This window comes from Lissotriton helveticus, chromosome 8, assembly GCF_964261635.1.
Source record: "Lissotriton helveticus chromosome 8, aLisHel1.1, whole genome shotgun sequence".
NCBI classification, from domain to species: Eukaryota; Metazoa; Chordata; class Amphibia; order Caudata; family Salamandridae; genus Lissotriton; species Lissotriton helveticus.
Window position 1 is genome coordinate 798,773,395 of NC_136069.1, and position 16,556 is coordinate 798,789,950.

General features: G+C 45.6%; 1 protein-coding gene across 1 annotated transcript in view; it reads left to right on the forward strand.

Annotated features, from left to right (window-relative positions):
* TM9SF2 (transmembrane 9 superfamily member 2) overlaps positions 1-16,556 on the forward strand; it is a 402,149-nt gene that overhangs the window by 129,575 nt on the left and 256,018 nt on the right. The window contains exon 4 of the mRNA XM_078657617.1: positions 9,597-9,724. Coding sequence (XP_078513743.1) covers positions 9,597-9,724 — 128 coding nt within the window. The remainder of the gene's footprint in view (positions 1-9,596; positions 9,725-16,556) is intronic.

Here is a 16,556-nt window from a genome sequence, read left to right on the forward strand (position 1 = left end):
GATTTCCAAGGTGGCATTCGCTAGGCGACGCTTTTTGTCGAGAGTGGAGTTGCGGTCTTCTAAACGCCTTTCCGCCTATACCACTTCTGCCCAGAGTACTGTAGAAGATCAAGCATGACCAGGCCCAAGTCATTCTTGTGGCTCTGATTGGGCACGAAGAGTCTGGTATCCCGAGCTATTGATACATGCCATTGATCCTCCGATCAGATTGCCTCTTCGGGGGGATCTTTTCTTGCAACAGCAGTGGACAGTCCTCCACCCGAACTTGTCAAGTCTCCACCTCCTTGCATGGAGATTGAGCGGCGACAGTTGAAACCTTTTGAACTTGCTCCCGAAGTCTGTAAAGTTATCTTGACAGCCAGGCGTCCCTCCACCAGAAAGGTATGCGCCTGTAGATGGAACAAGTTTGTGGCATGGTGTGCAGCAAAGGCTGTGGATCCCCTTTCTGCCCCTCTTTTAGAGGTTCTCCTCTTAATTCTTTCGTTGGCCCAGCAGGGCTCTGCTCTGGGCACTCTCAAAGGCTATCTTTCGGCCTTCCTTCGGCTGCCTGACCAGCCTTCTCTTTTCAAGTCCCCTATTGTAAATTGCTTCTTTAAGGACATTACTCACTTGTTTCCTCCAACCCCTTTCGTAATTCCCCAGTGGCACTTGAACCTGGTTTTCACGTACCTTATGTGCGCTCCCTTTGAGCCACTACATAACTATCCTCTCAGACTCTTGACTCTTAAGACTGCCTTTCTAGTTTCATCACCTCTGCTTGCAGGGTGAGTGAGCTTCAAGCCCTTTCTTCTCAGCCTCCTTTCCTGGCTGTTCATCTGGACAAAGTTGTCCTTCGCACTAGGCCTTCTTTCTTCCCAAAGTGGTTACCTCTTTCCACATAAGACAGACCATCACTTTGCCCACATTCTTCCCACCCCGTATCCTTCTAAAGAGGAGGAGAGGCTCCATGGTCTGGATCCAAAACGTGTGCTTTCGTTCTATCTGGACCGCACAAAACCATTCCGGGTGGATGACAAGCTCTTTGTTGGCTATGTGGGTGCCAAGAAAGGTCGGGTCATGCAAAAACGAACCTTCTCCGGGTTGGGTCGTCCTTTGCATCAAAATCTGCTACTCCTTAGTGAAAAAGGAACCTCCAATGGTTCTGCGCGCCCATTCCACTAGTGACGGCGGCCGCTACTGCTTTTGGATGTTGATTTTCCCTTCATGACATCTGCCAGGCTGCTACGTGGGCTTCATTGCACACGTTTACCAAACACTACTGCCTGGACAGACATGTCAGGAGAGACGACGACTTCGGCCGTTCTGGTTTCCAAGACTTTCTGGTGTGAACTTGGTTCACAGACCCATCTCCGGGGTTGGTATTGCTGGGTTATCTATTCTAAGGTATCTATTCTAAGGTGAGGAATCCATAACTAATTGTCTCTTTCAGATGAACAAGTTACCTTCGGTAACGATATATCTGTAAGAGACATAGATTAGTTATGGATTCCTCACCGCCCCACCTATTCTCCCCGTTATGCGAACTGACTTCTAGGGTTAAGGATTCCCTTTCAGGGCCCTAGTTTTGTACACCAGTGGTCAGTGTCTTGCATGGCTCTGCACTTCTGGCGTGGAATGTCGTGTAAAGAACTGAGGTCAGCGCGCGAGGGTGGCGTTTTTGTAGATACCGCAGCGTCATTCTGGCGACCATGACGCCAACGACGAACGCGGAGTCGACCGACGCCACCTATCGACGCACAGGGGTACTGCTGAAAAAACAATTCTTTGGATTCTGTCTGACGCCTGGGGATAATTCTAAGGTGAGGAATCCATAACTAATATGTCTCTTATAGATATATCGTTACCGAAGGTAAGTAACTTGTTCTTCACTACATTATACAAGAGGGAATTACAAATGTCGAAACCAAATTCCATCAACTGACATAATGTGTCGTAGAGGATGCACAGTGTCTGCTGATACTTCCCATGGTGCCTCTGAAGTGAGTATGGTGACCGCTTTTTCGATCAGGAAAGAAAAATAGTTGCAGAACCTTGCACATTTATTGATTTCAATAAAGCAAACCTCCATCCCGCCCAATTGACTTCTACACAGAAATTTCCCTCATTTGTGGTGCCTTACTCGAATACAGAAACTTGCAAAGCAGGCACATGACTCCATTGCCGCTGTTCAGACACAGGTGGGAAAAATAAGGATGGAAAATCCTACCTTACCAAAGTCACCAGCCTTAAATACAGTGACCAAAAATGATCGATTGACCTTGGGCTGGGGAATTGCTGAAGTGTAACTTTAAGATGGACATTTCACCTCAACATTGACCTCGACTTTATACTCTGGGCTGATCCAAGCTACTGAAGACAGGTGTTTTATTTTACTGCACATCTCTCAAGAAAGTGATGTTTCTGAAATATTTTGCACCAAAACTCGAAGGGCAACAAATCGAGATTTGCCTTTGTGCTCTAGGGAAATCACTCTGCTGGAGAAGAGTTGATGAGATGTTGTCCTCCACCTGCACCCTTGAGAAGCTACAAAAAAAAGAACCCACCTAGAAGTCGAATTAAAAGGTGGTAAGAAAGGGAAATTTCCACGCTCCCACACCTGTTGATTGATCATGAGTTTTTAAAGCTGGGTTCCCAGCTTTTTAATCTAAAGGTGCAACCAGTAGCATCAGTGTTCTTGACAAGACGGGCCTAAAGTTAATCCTTACCCTCCACCCTGCTTGCAAAGCCCCCCCCGCATTTCGTAAAGGGAGGGGGCATTGTTATGTTATGTTAAAAACTTTGTAAAGCGCACGTTCACAAATCGGTTTCATTGGCGCTAGTGTGGCGAAGAGAAAGATTACGGAAAGCTAAAATTAAATGTTGTAGGATTGAGCGAACAGATGGGTCTTAAGCATCTTTCTGAACTGTCCGTAGGTTGGAATCAGTCTAATATCCACAGGGGGAGAGTTCCAGAACTGTGGGCCTATGACAGCAAATCGAAGGCCTCCTAGCTTTTTGCGTTTAAAAGGGGGAATGATCAACCGGTTTTGGTGAGAGGAACGCAAGGCCCGGGAGGGAATATATCTTTGAATTCTGGCCGAAATGAAAGCAGGACTGCTGCCGTGAAGAGCTTTAAAAATGGTGCATCCCAGCTTGAAGGCACATCTTTTGGCTATTGGAAGCCAGTGCATACATTTTTCATTATGGGGGTCACGTGCTGCCATTTAGGTCGGTGAAATAGGAGTCTGGCAGCTTGGTTTTGAACCAGCTGAAGGCATCTGAGTTGATAAGCCAGAATGCCACAGTATAGGGAATTGGCATAATCCAATTGGGAAATCACCAAGGCTAAGATAACCAAGGTCAGAGCCTCCCTAGACCAAAATCTGCTGATTTTCCTTATTCTCCGTAGTTGGAAGAAACTAGCAGAAACTACTGAGCTTATTTGGACATTCATTGACAGATCGTTAGAAATCATGATGCCTAAGCTTTTTGCAGAGTCTCGGGAGGGTGACCTAGGGATGTTGGCCAGAAGTTAGAATGCCATGGGTTAGAGGAGCCACCTGTAAGAATCAGCTCGGTTTTGTCAGGGTTGAGCTTAAGTTGGTTATGAATCATCCAATCCCTGATAGGAATCATGGTGGATTGAAAGTGGGTGACTGACGATGGTGACTAATTGATTTCAAACACTAATTGGAGGTCGTCAGCATAGTTGAAAGTCCCAATCCTTTTTTCTCTCAAGGATCGAATTAGCGGGAGCAGGTACAAATTAAAAAGGAGGGGCGAAAGAAGAGCCGTGAGGGACCCCACAGGTCAGTTCCCTCTTGTTAGAAGAGAAATTAGCCAGCCGCACTGCTTGGAAGCGATTACTGAGGAAGGAAGCAAGCCATCTTAACGCCAGCCCCTGGATCCCCGCACTTCTGACACGGCCAATCAGAATGTTATGATCGACCGTGTCGAAGGCTGCTGATAAATCCAAAATGACCCGGGCCTGGGCGGTACCTTTATCTGCTCCTCTTCTTAGTTCATCCATGACGGTGAGTATAACAGATTCCGTTGAATGGACGGGTCTAAAACCTGCCTGATGGGAATCCAAGATCTGATGGTGTTCGATAAATGATCTAAGACAATTGGCCACATATGCCTGAAGGACTTTGCCCAGATAGGGCAGGGGGAAAATGGGGCGGTAATTAAAAAGGACTGACAGGTTCGCACTCTGTTTCTTCAGAATGGGGATGATTTCCGCATTTTTAAATTTATCAGGAACGATACAGAGATTAAGTTTAGTTGTTAAGAAACGAAAGAGGGGGATCAGGACAAATGGAAAAAGCTTCTCAAAGAATGTGAGGGGGAAAACAATCAATAGGGGAGCCAGAGTCGACCCTTTTAATTAGATCAAGAAAGGTCTCCTTCGAAATCAAAGGAATTTGATCCAACTGGTTTTCGTTCTGAGAGGTGTTCAAGTCATAAGTGGAGAGACTTGATAGGGGAATACTAGCTTTGATGACTGCAATTTTCTCAATAAAAAAAGAATTCAGAGAGTCACAGACTCTGTGTAGGTACTGGCTTCTGCATGATCCTGTCTGGTTTAGAAAGCTCATTCACAATAGAGAAGATTTCTTTGGGTTTGTTAGATGTGTTAAGAATTTTATTTGAAAAATAATCTTCCTTGGCTCGAATAATCTCCTTTTTGTATTCTTTCTGGAGAGCTACATATATAGCCTTCTTGTCAGGGAGATAGTGATGTCTCCATGCGCGTTTTGCCTGTCTTAAAATAAGTTTCTTATTTTTTTAGCTCATCAGAGAACCATTGTTGGGCATCATGGGGTCTTAGAATGGTGATTTTCTTAAGAGGGGCTGTACGATCGCGGACTCACTCGAGCCAGATCTTAATGCTCTTTGGTTGGGTCTGAAATGCCTCAAGTGCAGATGGGGCCGTATCTATTAACAGCGATCTGAATTGGTCAGTATTCATATGTCGCCAGTTCCTAGACAACACATTCTTTGAGTGTAGTGGTTTCGAGGGGGAGGTAGCACTGAGAGAGAATTTTATTTAAAAATGATCAGACCAGATACAGGGAGAGATCAATGGAGTAGAGATCTCCAAATTGGATGTCCATATTTGCCTCCCTTCCAGAGCCATTACAGGCCTGGGGAGCTCATCCCCGAGGCTACATGTCATAAAAGGAGTCTGGCGTGAGTCCTCTCTCCCCAAGCTATTTTAGGCCCCAGAGTCCACCCCTGCAGTTGAAATTTGTACAGAAAGCGGCCGCGTGGCTCCTCTCCCCGAGCCTTCAGTGGCTCCGGGGATCCCACCCCAAGACCAATTTATTTACTTATGTCGGATAGGGGGCCACGGGGCCCCCTTCTCCAAGCCACTGATCCCATGCAGGGAGTGGGATCAAGATATTGCTTCTACCCGAAGGGAGCTGCATCAATAGTTGTTCCCTGCAGGGGGGTGCAATACTGCCTCCAGCAGCATGCCGGTAGCCGGCTTGGGCCACCCATATGAAATGTAGGGTGTTGGGGTCCCCATAACTAGAATAGGCAGAGGGAGGCCTCCCCCCTTCCCCTTAATTAGTAAACTGGGCCCATTTATAAAAATAAAAAAAACTTGGCCTTGGAGTGCCCAGGGCATATGCTCCGACCCTTCCACTTTAGTTCCTGACACTTTCCAGACTGATGGACTGTGTGCTTTCTCTACAATTGCACGTTGAAAAACTACCTGAAATCCTTAATGGAGGATAATGCATGGTTAATTTATTTGAGTGTAATCTTTCTTCTGTAGTGGTTGCCCAAGATGAGTGGGTTCCTTCTTTTTGTCTCTTGGTCTAAGGGCATGTCAATCAATCAATCATTTGTAATGCGCGCTACTCACCCGTGAGGGTCTCAAGGCGCTGAGGGGAGGGGAGGGGAGGGGGGAGGGGAGCAGCTACTGGTCGAACAGCCAGGTCTTGAGACATCTCCTGATGGTCAGCAGGTCCTGGGTCTGATGCAGGGGCTTGGGGAGCGTGTTCCATGTCTTGGTGGCGTGGTGGGAGAAAGATCTACCACCGGTGGTCGTTCAGTGGATGCGTGGGACGGTGACAAGTGAGAGGGCGGTGGAGCGCGGCTGGCGGTTCGGGGTGTAGAAGGACAGTCGTTCGTTGAGGTATGCTGGTCCGGCGTTGTGGTGGGTTTTGTGAGCGTGGGTGAGGAGCTTGAAGGTTATTCTCTTGTTGACCGGGAGCCAGTGCAGGTCTCTAATGTGGGTGGTGATGTGGCTGTGGCGAGGGAGTCTGAGGATGAGGCAGGCGGAGGCGTTTTATATGCGTTGGAGTCTCTTCTGTAGTGTGGCCGTACTTCCTGCGTAGAGGGCGTTGCCATAGTCCAGCCTGCTGCTGACGAGAGCTTGGGGGACCGTTCTTCGGGTATCTGTGGAGTATGCATAAATCACCTACAAGCTGCACCTGTTGGCCCGCCACTTCCACGTTAGTAGTAAGCAATGGTGCTGGCTCTGGGTAGGTTGGGCACTGGGCCTGGCTGCATGTCGGGCCCTGTTGTCAATCCCCTTCTGTGCACGGCAGTGGAAGTTGGCTTTACGTATGGTAATAAATTATTACTTTACATTAAAACCCCAGAAATTCACTGGGAAAATAAGGTTAAAGGAACTTTATAGTTAGGTGAATAGATCAGTGACAACATTACCGTTTTGAGCTAAAAGAAAATACAAATTCACCATTTCTAGTTAGCAGACCTAGCTATTACTTGATCCCCTGCAGTGCACTGCTTATGACCTCGCATATTACATCACTACTGACACGTTCTATGACCTCATTTGTGACATCTCAAATGACATTGATGACATCATTTATAATATCACTGATGACATCATCCAGTGAGTGTGTTGGTTTGTTTTATAGTTTACATAGTGGCGGGTAGCTACCATATTACTTTTCTACCTAATTTTGTACATCCTGTTTCCAGCTAATGGGTGTAAGTGTTTACAATACGCATGTGCTCCTAATGCATAATAGGTGTGTAGCAGTATTGAACACATTATAAATCTTAGTTTAGAAGAGTACCTGTGTGCAGGTGACAGTTGATAGCTTGTGTTCAGCATGTTCTGCACCATTTTTTTATTCTGCAGAAAAGTTTCCAAGGAAAGATGTACAGACGAAGTACTAAATATTGTAAGCAGGCTTCAGTTATTAGACCGAATTGTCTCAGCATGATCATTTCTACTTAACATAGAAGTCTGTGGGCCCGACGTACTAGCCTATGTACATGTGCTTCTTTTGCTTCAGGAGATGAGCGGTCTGTAAAGTTTTCACCTCAGTATGAAGGCTACAGATGGTATATTCTTTAGCACTGTCAGACATTGGTTATTTTAAGCGAATAGTGTATATTTTGACAAGTGTTGCATAGAGTGTGGACAGTTCTTGGTAGATACTTTTCAATACTCTGTGGTGTATTTCTCATGAGAGTTTCACTGTATGCAAACTGTGTGGTACGGTGTAAACTCTCACCATAAACAATGTTTATAGTAGCCTCTTATCTGCTCATATCAGCTTCATTTCTCAATGTAGACTTGGTACTGTGAGACGTTTGGTACGGATAAAGGATGTCCTTAGTAGTTTATTAATTTTGGAACAGATGTTGAATAGCTTGAGTAAATTGACTTTCTCTGAACAGTTGTATACATATTCAGCACCGTGTGCAATAAGGGTTTCCCATATATCTGTTGTTGATTGTTAACCCCTTGCGTGCACGTCACGGTGGGCGTGGGCGGAGGACGGCCGGGGACCGTCCGAACCACGCCCACGTCATAAATCACCCGCACCGCGGCGAAATTCGAGCCGCGGTCAAGGGGTTAATGTGAACTAGGCTATCCTTGAGGTGTATAATATACGGTAGGTGTTGCACATAATACATGCCTGCTACACCTAGGGGAGTTATATCTGTGATGGCATTGATGATGCTTCATATTATTCTAAGCTATTTTGTACTTGCTTTCAGGCCTCTAATACCATACTAGTTTACAGAGTAATGTAAACAAAAGAAGCTTGGATAAGGTCATTAATGATGTAATTTGAGACGTCATCGGTGAAGTCATATAAGATGTCAGAACATGTCATGAGTGATGTTATATGTGAGATCATAAGCAGTGCAAGTTCTAGTTAGGTAGTAGTCTGTTATAGGTGCTGTGGACACTCCATTATAGGATCTTCTCTTTGATCTCCATCTTGCCAGTGACTTCATGTTAATGTTTATATATTTTAATTTTCTGATCTGCACAGTGAATCCTATGAAGTAATGTCTTTTGTCTATTGAAAAATATAGCTTCAGATATGAATAATGTGCGTTCTGTGTTGCTACAAGTTGTCACTGCCCCAAACTGAATGGCTGTTAATTGTAATTGACTCTTTAGTGTCACAAAACGTTTCTGGCCTTATTCACTGAAAAAAGGCTTTAATCGCTCTTGCATAGATAGTCTCATTTATTACCACCAAAGGCAGACATTCTTGGGTCGAGTATCATTCTTCAGATGTTTTGAAATCGCTACCTGAATATAAAACGCTATGTAAATGAACGTTAATAAAATTAAGGTGCGGTTTATTGGCCATTTACTTGGGCTGTTAATCCGTAATGAGAACAGTTAGGCTTTCATTGTGGTGGCTGTATGTGTTTTGCTTTATATTTTATTGTTGCTATATGTCCTTTACCAAATGACCCCTTTAACATTTAAGGTGCTGTAAAATCTTTTTTCTGGAAACTGTGTTTAGCACGTTCAGTAAGCCTGTTTTGGTCTTTTTGCTCTACATAAAAAATGTGTAATATTCTGTCTAAAGTTAATATTTGTTTAGGACAAAAGTGATATATGTATGGACTGCTAGTCCCTTTTCTTCTGTCCAAGTACAGCTAGATCACCACTTAGATTCAAGCTGTTAAGAGCTTTTCTCTAACATTATACAAGTGCAATATTTAGAATGCAATATATTCCGTAATTGTTAAATTGCTGTGTGACTCCTACCTCCCTGAGATGATTTAAGAGCCACTTGCATGATGTTATAGTGCTTTCTGGCAAACAAGAAGGAAGGCTGCTTGGGTCCTCAAGACGTAATCTGTCCGTTTTTGTGTAATGCTTTGTTTTTTAGGTTCCTTTCATAAACTTGAAATGGTCCTTGCAAAGAGTGTATTTTGCTGTTTACTAGAGTGTTACATTTCTAAGTAATAAGCCTGTGCACTTAACAAGTAGTTAACTGCGGGTCTCCGGGACTCTTGAGGGCCGTCTCTTCGGAGTATACACAATGCATTGCATCCTGATATTTTTTAGTGTGTTTCAAGCTAGCACTGTTTATTGGATTGACAAATGTCAATAAAAATAATTTGAAAAAATGGAAAAAAACACGTAGAGAACTGAATAATGCTGAAGTGAGGATTTATAGAGTTTTGGGGTCTGATATGTAATTCGGGCAGCAACTTAGTACGGGCTCTTGGGTTTCAGATCATTAACCTACTATGAATGCTAACAATTTATTATAAAAAAAATACTATGTTAAAGTCAGATCGGTTAAAATGTGTTTATTCATTCTTTCTTTTTCTTTTTTCCTGTGAACACTTGTGTATTCAACTTACAGTTCACATTTAAAAAGGATGAGACCTGTAAATCCGTTTGCGTAAAAGAATATGATGCATCAAATTCAGACTCCAAGCAAAAGCTAGACTTCTTGAAAAAAAGTATGCTTTTGAACTACCAACATCACTGGTAAGTTATAGAAGTGTACTTTGTGTTATTTCCCACCATTGTTCTTTTATAGCCTGTGCACAGTGAACTGTGTGTGGGCCAAGTTTGTTCAGGAGTTGAGCTGCTACATAAATATGTTTGCAAGCAGTGGTTCTTAAGCATGTGTATGTTACTCTACAGTCTGATTTTTGGCTTGCAAAACTTAAAAGCTTTTACAATATTTATTATGGTGCTTGTCAAATTGAAACTATTAAAAGCATACCCTAAAAAGTTTCAGGGTCTTCTTTTTCCCTATGCAGAAGAGTATGAGGTCCTCAAAGTTTCCTTCTAGAGGAGCCTAGTAACTCTGTATCCTGGATAGATCTATGCCTCCTGCAGCACATAAGTACTTCCAACATAGTCTCCCGCACGGCCTTCCTAGATTCTCTGATCTGCCATTCCTTCTGTTCCAGCTTTACTCATGAGATGAGAAAAGCAGTATATTTAAGGCACAGGTTCGCTGGGATAATCATGCCTAAGCACTTTTTGCACTGTTCACACAATTCTGTGCAGCATTCTGAGTGAAATCTAAATACTGAATCTTCTGTGATATTATCTGGCCTCCATGGCTCTTCTTACCCACCACATTTAACAAGCCCATTACTGCATAACTGCAATATCTCAGGCCATATTCTCTTGGTAGGACTCAGTTTTACTGACAGCTTAGCCCCCTCTCCTTTAGGTTCCGCTCATGATTTCCCTTGCGCTTCGATTTGCATCTACTGCACACCAATACATCCATCAAGCACCACTGGTGACTCATCTCAGCAACACCCCTGTAAATTCAGCTTCACACTAAATGACTCAGACTCCATTTAATTATACTTCTGCCAATGTGATTGTTTTTTTTTTTTATTATTTGGTACACATTTGCCAATTACGTGGTCTGCTAGTGCTCTTTGTTGATCGTTTGTTGGCAGTTGTGATGTTTCCCAAGTATAATTTACTAGCCTTGTTAGTGAGCATAGTGGCGTACAAAATATGAGGGTGTAACCAAAGAGTGCTCTCTGTGCATTGTTTGAGTTTGTGCACATGCAGTAAAACTCTTCTGAAAATATTGTAAGTTTGGGTTGTCTTTGCAGAGTGACTTGCAGTGGGAATTAGGTTCTTGCCCTTGCGAGCTATGTCGGTACGGCCTGACATTTGATGCTCCTGAAGGACATTGTAATGACCACCATGACTGATAGCCTATCCTAGTATCTTAGTGAGTGTATGTTCGTGTAGTTCCAGTCGAGTTGCACTAACCTAACATTGAGCCAGTGCTGATTTAAAAGACCCGAATCTTCCTTCAGTGCATGACTAAGGAATTTATCAATGCCACACTGAACAGCGTACCTACATGTATGTTGAGAAAATTGTCTACCTAGAGAAAAAAATCAAGAAGCCCTTAATGTCTTCAAGTAACCAAAATGTCTCAAGCAACAGGAATGTCTCCAAACCCTCGATTTTGAGACATATTGACTACATATAGGCAACAATAAAAAAGCAAACTTAGCCTTCAAGGAGGTGTATTGAGGGGTAGTAAAGCAAGCACCTTTTCCTGTTACACAAACCCTCTTGTAGATTATCAAAATCTCATTAAAGAGGAAAAATGGCAAGTAATAGCTTAGAATAACATTTCTCTCTAAAGTGCCTCTTCTCAAGAAACATACGTTGTGCTGTGAAGAGTCCATTCCCACAGTGAATTGCCCAACGGCAGTAACCTATCCATAGCAAAGTCCAGGTTTAGAGGATAATCCTGTCGTAAACAGCCTCTTTTAATTGTAGAAAAGGCATTGGAGAAAGATGCCATAAGGAAAGGATACAAAGAAAACCATACCCTGGTCTTGCGCACTGCTTCCCTTGGTCTGCTGCCATAGAGCTGTGACAGAGGACTTCTCCTCTGCCCCAGCCCTCGAGGCCCTCCCAAGATTCTGTTCCCGCTGATCCTCAGTCCCCCTCCATAGCCTTTTTGCCCATCTGTGCATTGTAATTTTTTCTTTTGCCTTTTATATTATTGTGCTGTTGCCACAGTGCTGTAACAGTTTTTTCTGCCCACTCCTGTTGCCACCAGTGTACTGTATTTTTGTTAAGTTCGCCTGCTGCCATAGTTGTTTTTCCCGCTCTCACACCCTGCTGGTTCCCACCCTCCCGCCTCCCAGTCAGCCCCTCCCACCTCCCAGGACTACTTATGGAGGCTACTGTGTGCTTGTGCAGCCTTTGCACTAAAAGTAAGCTAGTCTGCGCCTGTCCGCACCTGGACTGTGACAAGCACCAGGAACCCTAGCGCTCTAGACATCCATCACTACACCATCTCCGAACTCTGAGTCCTGGACTCTGGAGGCTGCTGCAACAACTGCTGCATCGCCTTCCCGAGGCGCACAGAAGGACCCTTCGCCTGCCACTGCTGCTGGTTCACCTGCAACACCAAAACCCCTGCCGCTCTTCCACATCTGACCTCCAACCCTCCGGAACATCTCCAGTGCATGCTGCTCAATGCCCGTTCTCTCTGCAAGCACGCCACCGAAATCTGAGACACCATCTCCACCTACAGCCCAGACGTGATGTTCATCACCGAGACCTGGCTCATACAATCCTCCGAACCAGACATCGCGACCAAAACGCCCCACAGATACAAGATGATACACAGAGACTGGGCCAACAAACAAGGAGGAGGCAGCACCATCATCCACAGGGAGACCCTCCAGTGCACATTGCATCTATCATGGAACACCTCAACTTCCATATCCAAATCGATGCAAACACTACCATCCACGGAACCCTCGGCTACAGAACTCCGGGCCCCCTCCCCGGTTTCTGCAATGTCCACCGCGAACACATCGCTCCCCTGGCAATCGTCTTCAAGCACTTCATCTTCCTTGGCGACCTCAACGTCCACCTTGATGACCCATATGACACATACTCCACCAACCTCTTGGAAAGCATGAGCAACACCAGACTTGCACAACTGGTCACAATCCCCACCCACTGCACAGGACACACCTTGGACCATTTCTTCATGGCCAGTGACAGAGTTCAATTCAGCCACACCACCAAACTAACCTGGATTGACAACAGCACTGCCCACTTTTCAATCGCAAGTACACCTCGACTCACCCCATGCTTGCACACACGCCCACCACATTTTGAACAAAATCAGAGACCCAATGGACTACTGCCCTAAATGCCACCAGACCCCTCACCACCAACAACCTGGAGCTATCCGTCCAAAACTTCTCTGACTGGATCTCCAGCTGCACCTACACCATCACACCTGTGAAAACCACCAGAACCAGGAAACCCTCCAAGCATGCTAGTTGGTTCCATCACGAGCTCCGCACTCTCAAATTAAAGTTTAAGCGACTGAAGAGATGGTGGCAATTCAGTAGGAACCCCTCAGATCTCACCATCTTCAGATCTGCCCTCAGCACTACCAGCACTGCCTCAAGGAAGCCAAAAATGCCACCCTAACCACTCGCATCGAAGCCAGTGCCAATCGCACAAAAGAACTCTTTAGCATCATCTGTGAATTCTACTGCGCGTCGGCCACCGAGATCACAATTTGCCCTTCCCAAACTCTCTGCGACTCCATGGTAGACTACTTCTACAATAAGATAGACCTCTACAGCAACTTCGACCCGCAGCCTACCGACATCGCTCACCTCCTTACTCACACCGGCAGCTCTCACAGCCACCGCACCGAATAGCTACCTCTCACCACAGCGATCATAGCTCCCATCCACTCGGGAGCACCGACTGACTCCTGCCATCCCAAATGCTTTCAACCTGGCACAGAAGGAAATTGACACCACCCTAACTGGCATCCTCAACTTATCCATCACCACAGCCACTCTCCCTGACACCTGGAAACATGCAGAGGTGAAACCCCTCCTGAAGAAATCCTCCGCTGACCCTAGCGACCTCTAGAATTATGCCCCATCTTGCTGCTCACCTTCCTGGCCAAAGTCCTGGAGAAAGCCATCAAACGCCAGCCCAGAGACCATCTGGAAGGACACAATCTTCTTGATTCTTCCCAGTCCGGCTTCTGCTCCAACCACAGCACCAAGACTGCCTTAATACACGCAATCGATGACATCAGATCCATCCTCGACCGTTGCGAGACTGCAGCCCTCATCTTTCTTGACTGCTTGGCGGCTATCAACACAGCCTCCCACCACACCCTCGTCACCAGACTCTTCCACAATAGCATCAGAAGAAACCCCCTCAAGTGGATCATCTCCTTCCTCACATGATGCACACAGAAAATCCACCTATCGTTTTTCACCTCTGAGTCCAAGAGCATCATCTGCTGAGTCTCCCAATGGTCCTCCCTCATCCCCACCCTTTTCAACGCCTACATGACTCCACTGTCCGACATTGCCTGCACCCACGGACTCAACATCATCTCCCGTCACCTACTCCTACCAGCCATGTCTGCAACCTCGGCATCATCCTGCACAGCAATCTCTCCATGAAGTGCCATGTCCATGCAGTAGCCTCCTCCTACTTCCACACCCTCCGCATGCTTCGTAAGATTCTCAGATGGATCCCCATCAACACCAAGAAAACAGTGACTCAAGCCCTTGTCACAAGCCGACTGAACTACGAAAACACTCTATATGCCAGAACAACATCCCACCTCCTCAAACGACGACAAACTATACAGAACACTGCAGCCAGACTCATCCTCGACCTCCCCAAATGGGCCAGCATCACCCACCTCCTCTGAAGCATCCACTGGGTCTCTGTCCAGAAGAGATGCTAGTTCAGGCTGCCTCCTACATCAACCCCCGCCTGACTTTCTACCAGCTGACCAGACAACTCTGATCTGCCTCCCTTGCCCTCACACATGTACACCACATCCGGCAGAGCTGCAGTGGAGGTCGCTCCTTCTCTTACCTCTCCACTAAGTCTTGGAACGACCTTCCTCTCCCGCTCGACCTTTGAACCTTCCCCTCACCTTCTGACTTCAGGAAGGGACTCAAGACCTGAGTCTTAAATCTAAACATGCTAAATATTTATTAGGGCATTATATGCATGCTTTAATGGACTCTGCAAGAGAGGTCATCCCAAAGCTGCCCATGTTCTGCCTCACTTGGACGTCTGTCACTACAGACACCTGAGTCTTAGACCTGGTAGAAAATGGGTATGCCCTACCCTTTTAGGAGTATCCTCTTCCTTTTCCCTACCTACATGGGCTTTGTTCATGGAATCATCTTCAGCTCCTCCAGCAGGAGTTGCAAATGCTGCTTCAGAAGGGTGCAATACAGTTGCTGAAGAGCAGGAACTGGGTCAGCGGTGTTATTCCAGATACTTTCTGATTTCCAAAATGTATGGTAGTTTACGGCCGATCCACCACCTCAGTATTTTGAACTTGTTCCACAAACAGGCAAAGTTCAAAATGCTGACCCAGGCACAGGTACTTCTTGCGATAGAGAAGGAAGACTGGATGGTTTTGATCGATATACAGGGTTCTCATTCTGAAATCGCATCGGAAGTATCTCCGTTTTATGGTGGGATCTCTGCATTATCAGTTTACGGTCCTTCAATTCGGTCTTACCTTTGTGCCTGTCTTTCTTCCGAGGCTCAGGTCTTCACAAAGGTGGTGGCAGTGGTAGCGGCACGTCTCAAAAAGTTGGGGATTCCAGTGTTCCCGTATCTGGGCGATAGACTGCTCAAAGCCAAGTCACCAGGGATGGTGTTGCGCCATTTTCAGTTGACCACACAACTGTTATTCGGCTTGGGATTTTCAATAAATGTTCCCAAATGTCACCTTGAGCCCTCTCGGCTTAACCTGTGCTTAGGGGCAGTACTGGACACTACAGTGGGTTGTGCCTTCCCGCCTTTTTAGAGGATTCTAGGCAGTAAGGCTATGATTCAGCTGTTTCAGAACAGAGCGTTTGGTCCAGTCTCAGGGCTCGAAAAATTCACTCGACTGCTCGCATTTGCGAGTCAGATTAATTCTGGACGAGCTATTTGTAGGTCTTACTCGCCCTTTCTGGCGAGTAGGAAGACAAAATGACATTTGACCTCTCCCTCTGAAAGCAGAGGAAATGTGACAAGATAGCAAGATTTAAAGGCATTTTTATTGCTCACAAAGTAAATGAGCAATAAAAATGCTTTAAAATCTTGTTAACTTGTCACATTTGCTCTGCTTTCAGAGTCGGAGGTCAAGTGCATTTCACTTAGGTCGAGGAGATTTTGTGGGTGACTAGACCTGCAGGTCTAGTGCATTTTTTATGATTTTTCGAGCCCTGAGTCCAGTCTAAGCCTGCTTGGTCTTTTAGCTTCTTACATTCTGGTGGTCCACTATGCACGCTGGCACATGAAGGCTCTACAGTGGTACCTTTGCAGGTAGTGGTTTCATCACAAAGGGATCTCGAGAAGTTGGTCAAGATCTCCAGAGATACTGTAGCGAATCTTCAATGGTGGGGTGTATCCGACAACCTGTCTCAAGGGAAGGCTTTGCATCCCTCTCCTCCTGCAGCCTCAGTGATCACGGATGCCTTCACTCTAAGTTGGGGAGCTAATTTGGGGGATCTTGAGGCCAAAGGTCTTTGGTCTTCAGAGGAAAGATTGTTGCACATCAATCTTCTGGAATTGTGTGTGATGCATTAGGCTCTCAAGGAGTTTCTCCCTTTGCTTTGCGGTCAGTCAGTTCAGGTCTTAACAGACAATACTACTGTAATGTGGTATATAAACAAGCAGGGAGTAGTAGGGTCATATATTCTCTGCAGAGCAGCTCTGCTGCTTTGGTACTGGTCTCAGGACCATCAGTATTGTATCATCGCAAATCACTTGGACGGAGTTCTGAATGTACGTGCGGACAGTCTTG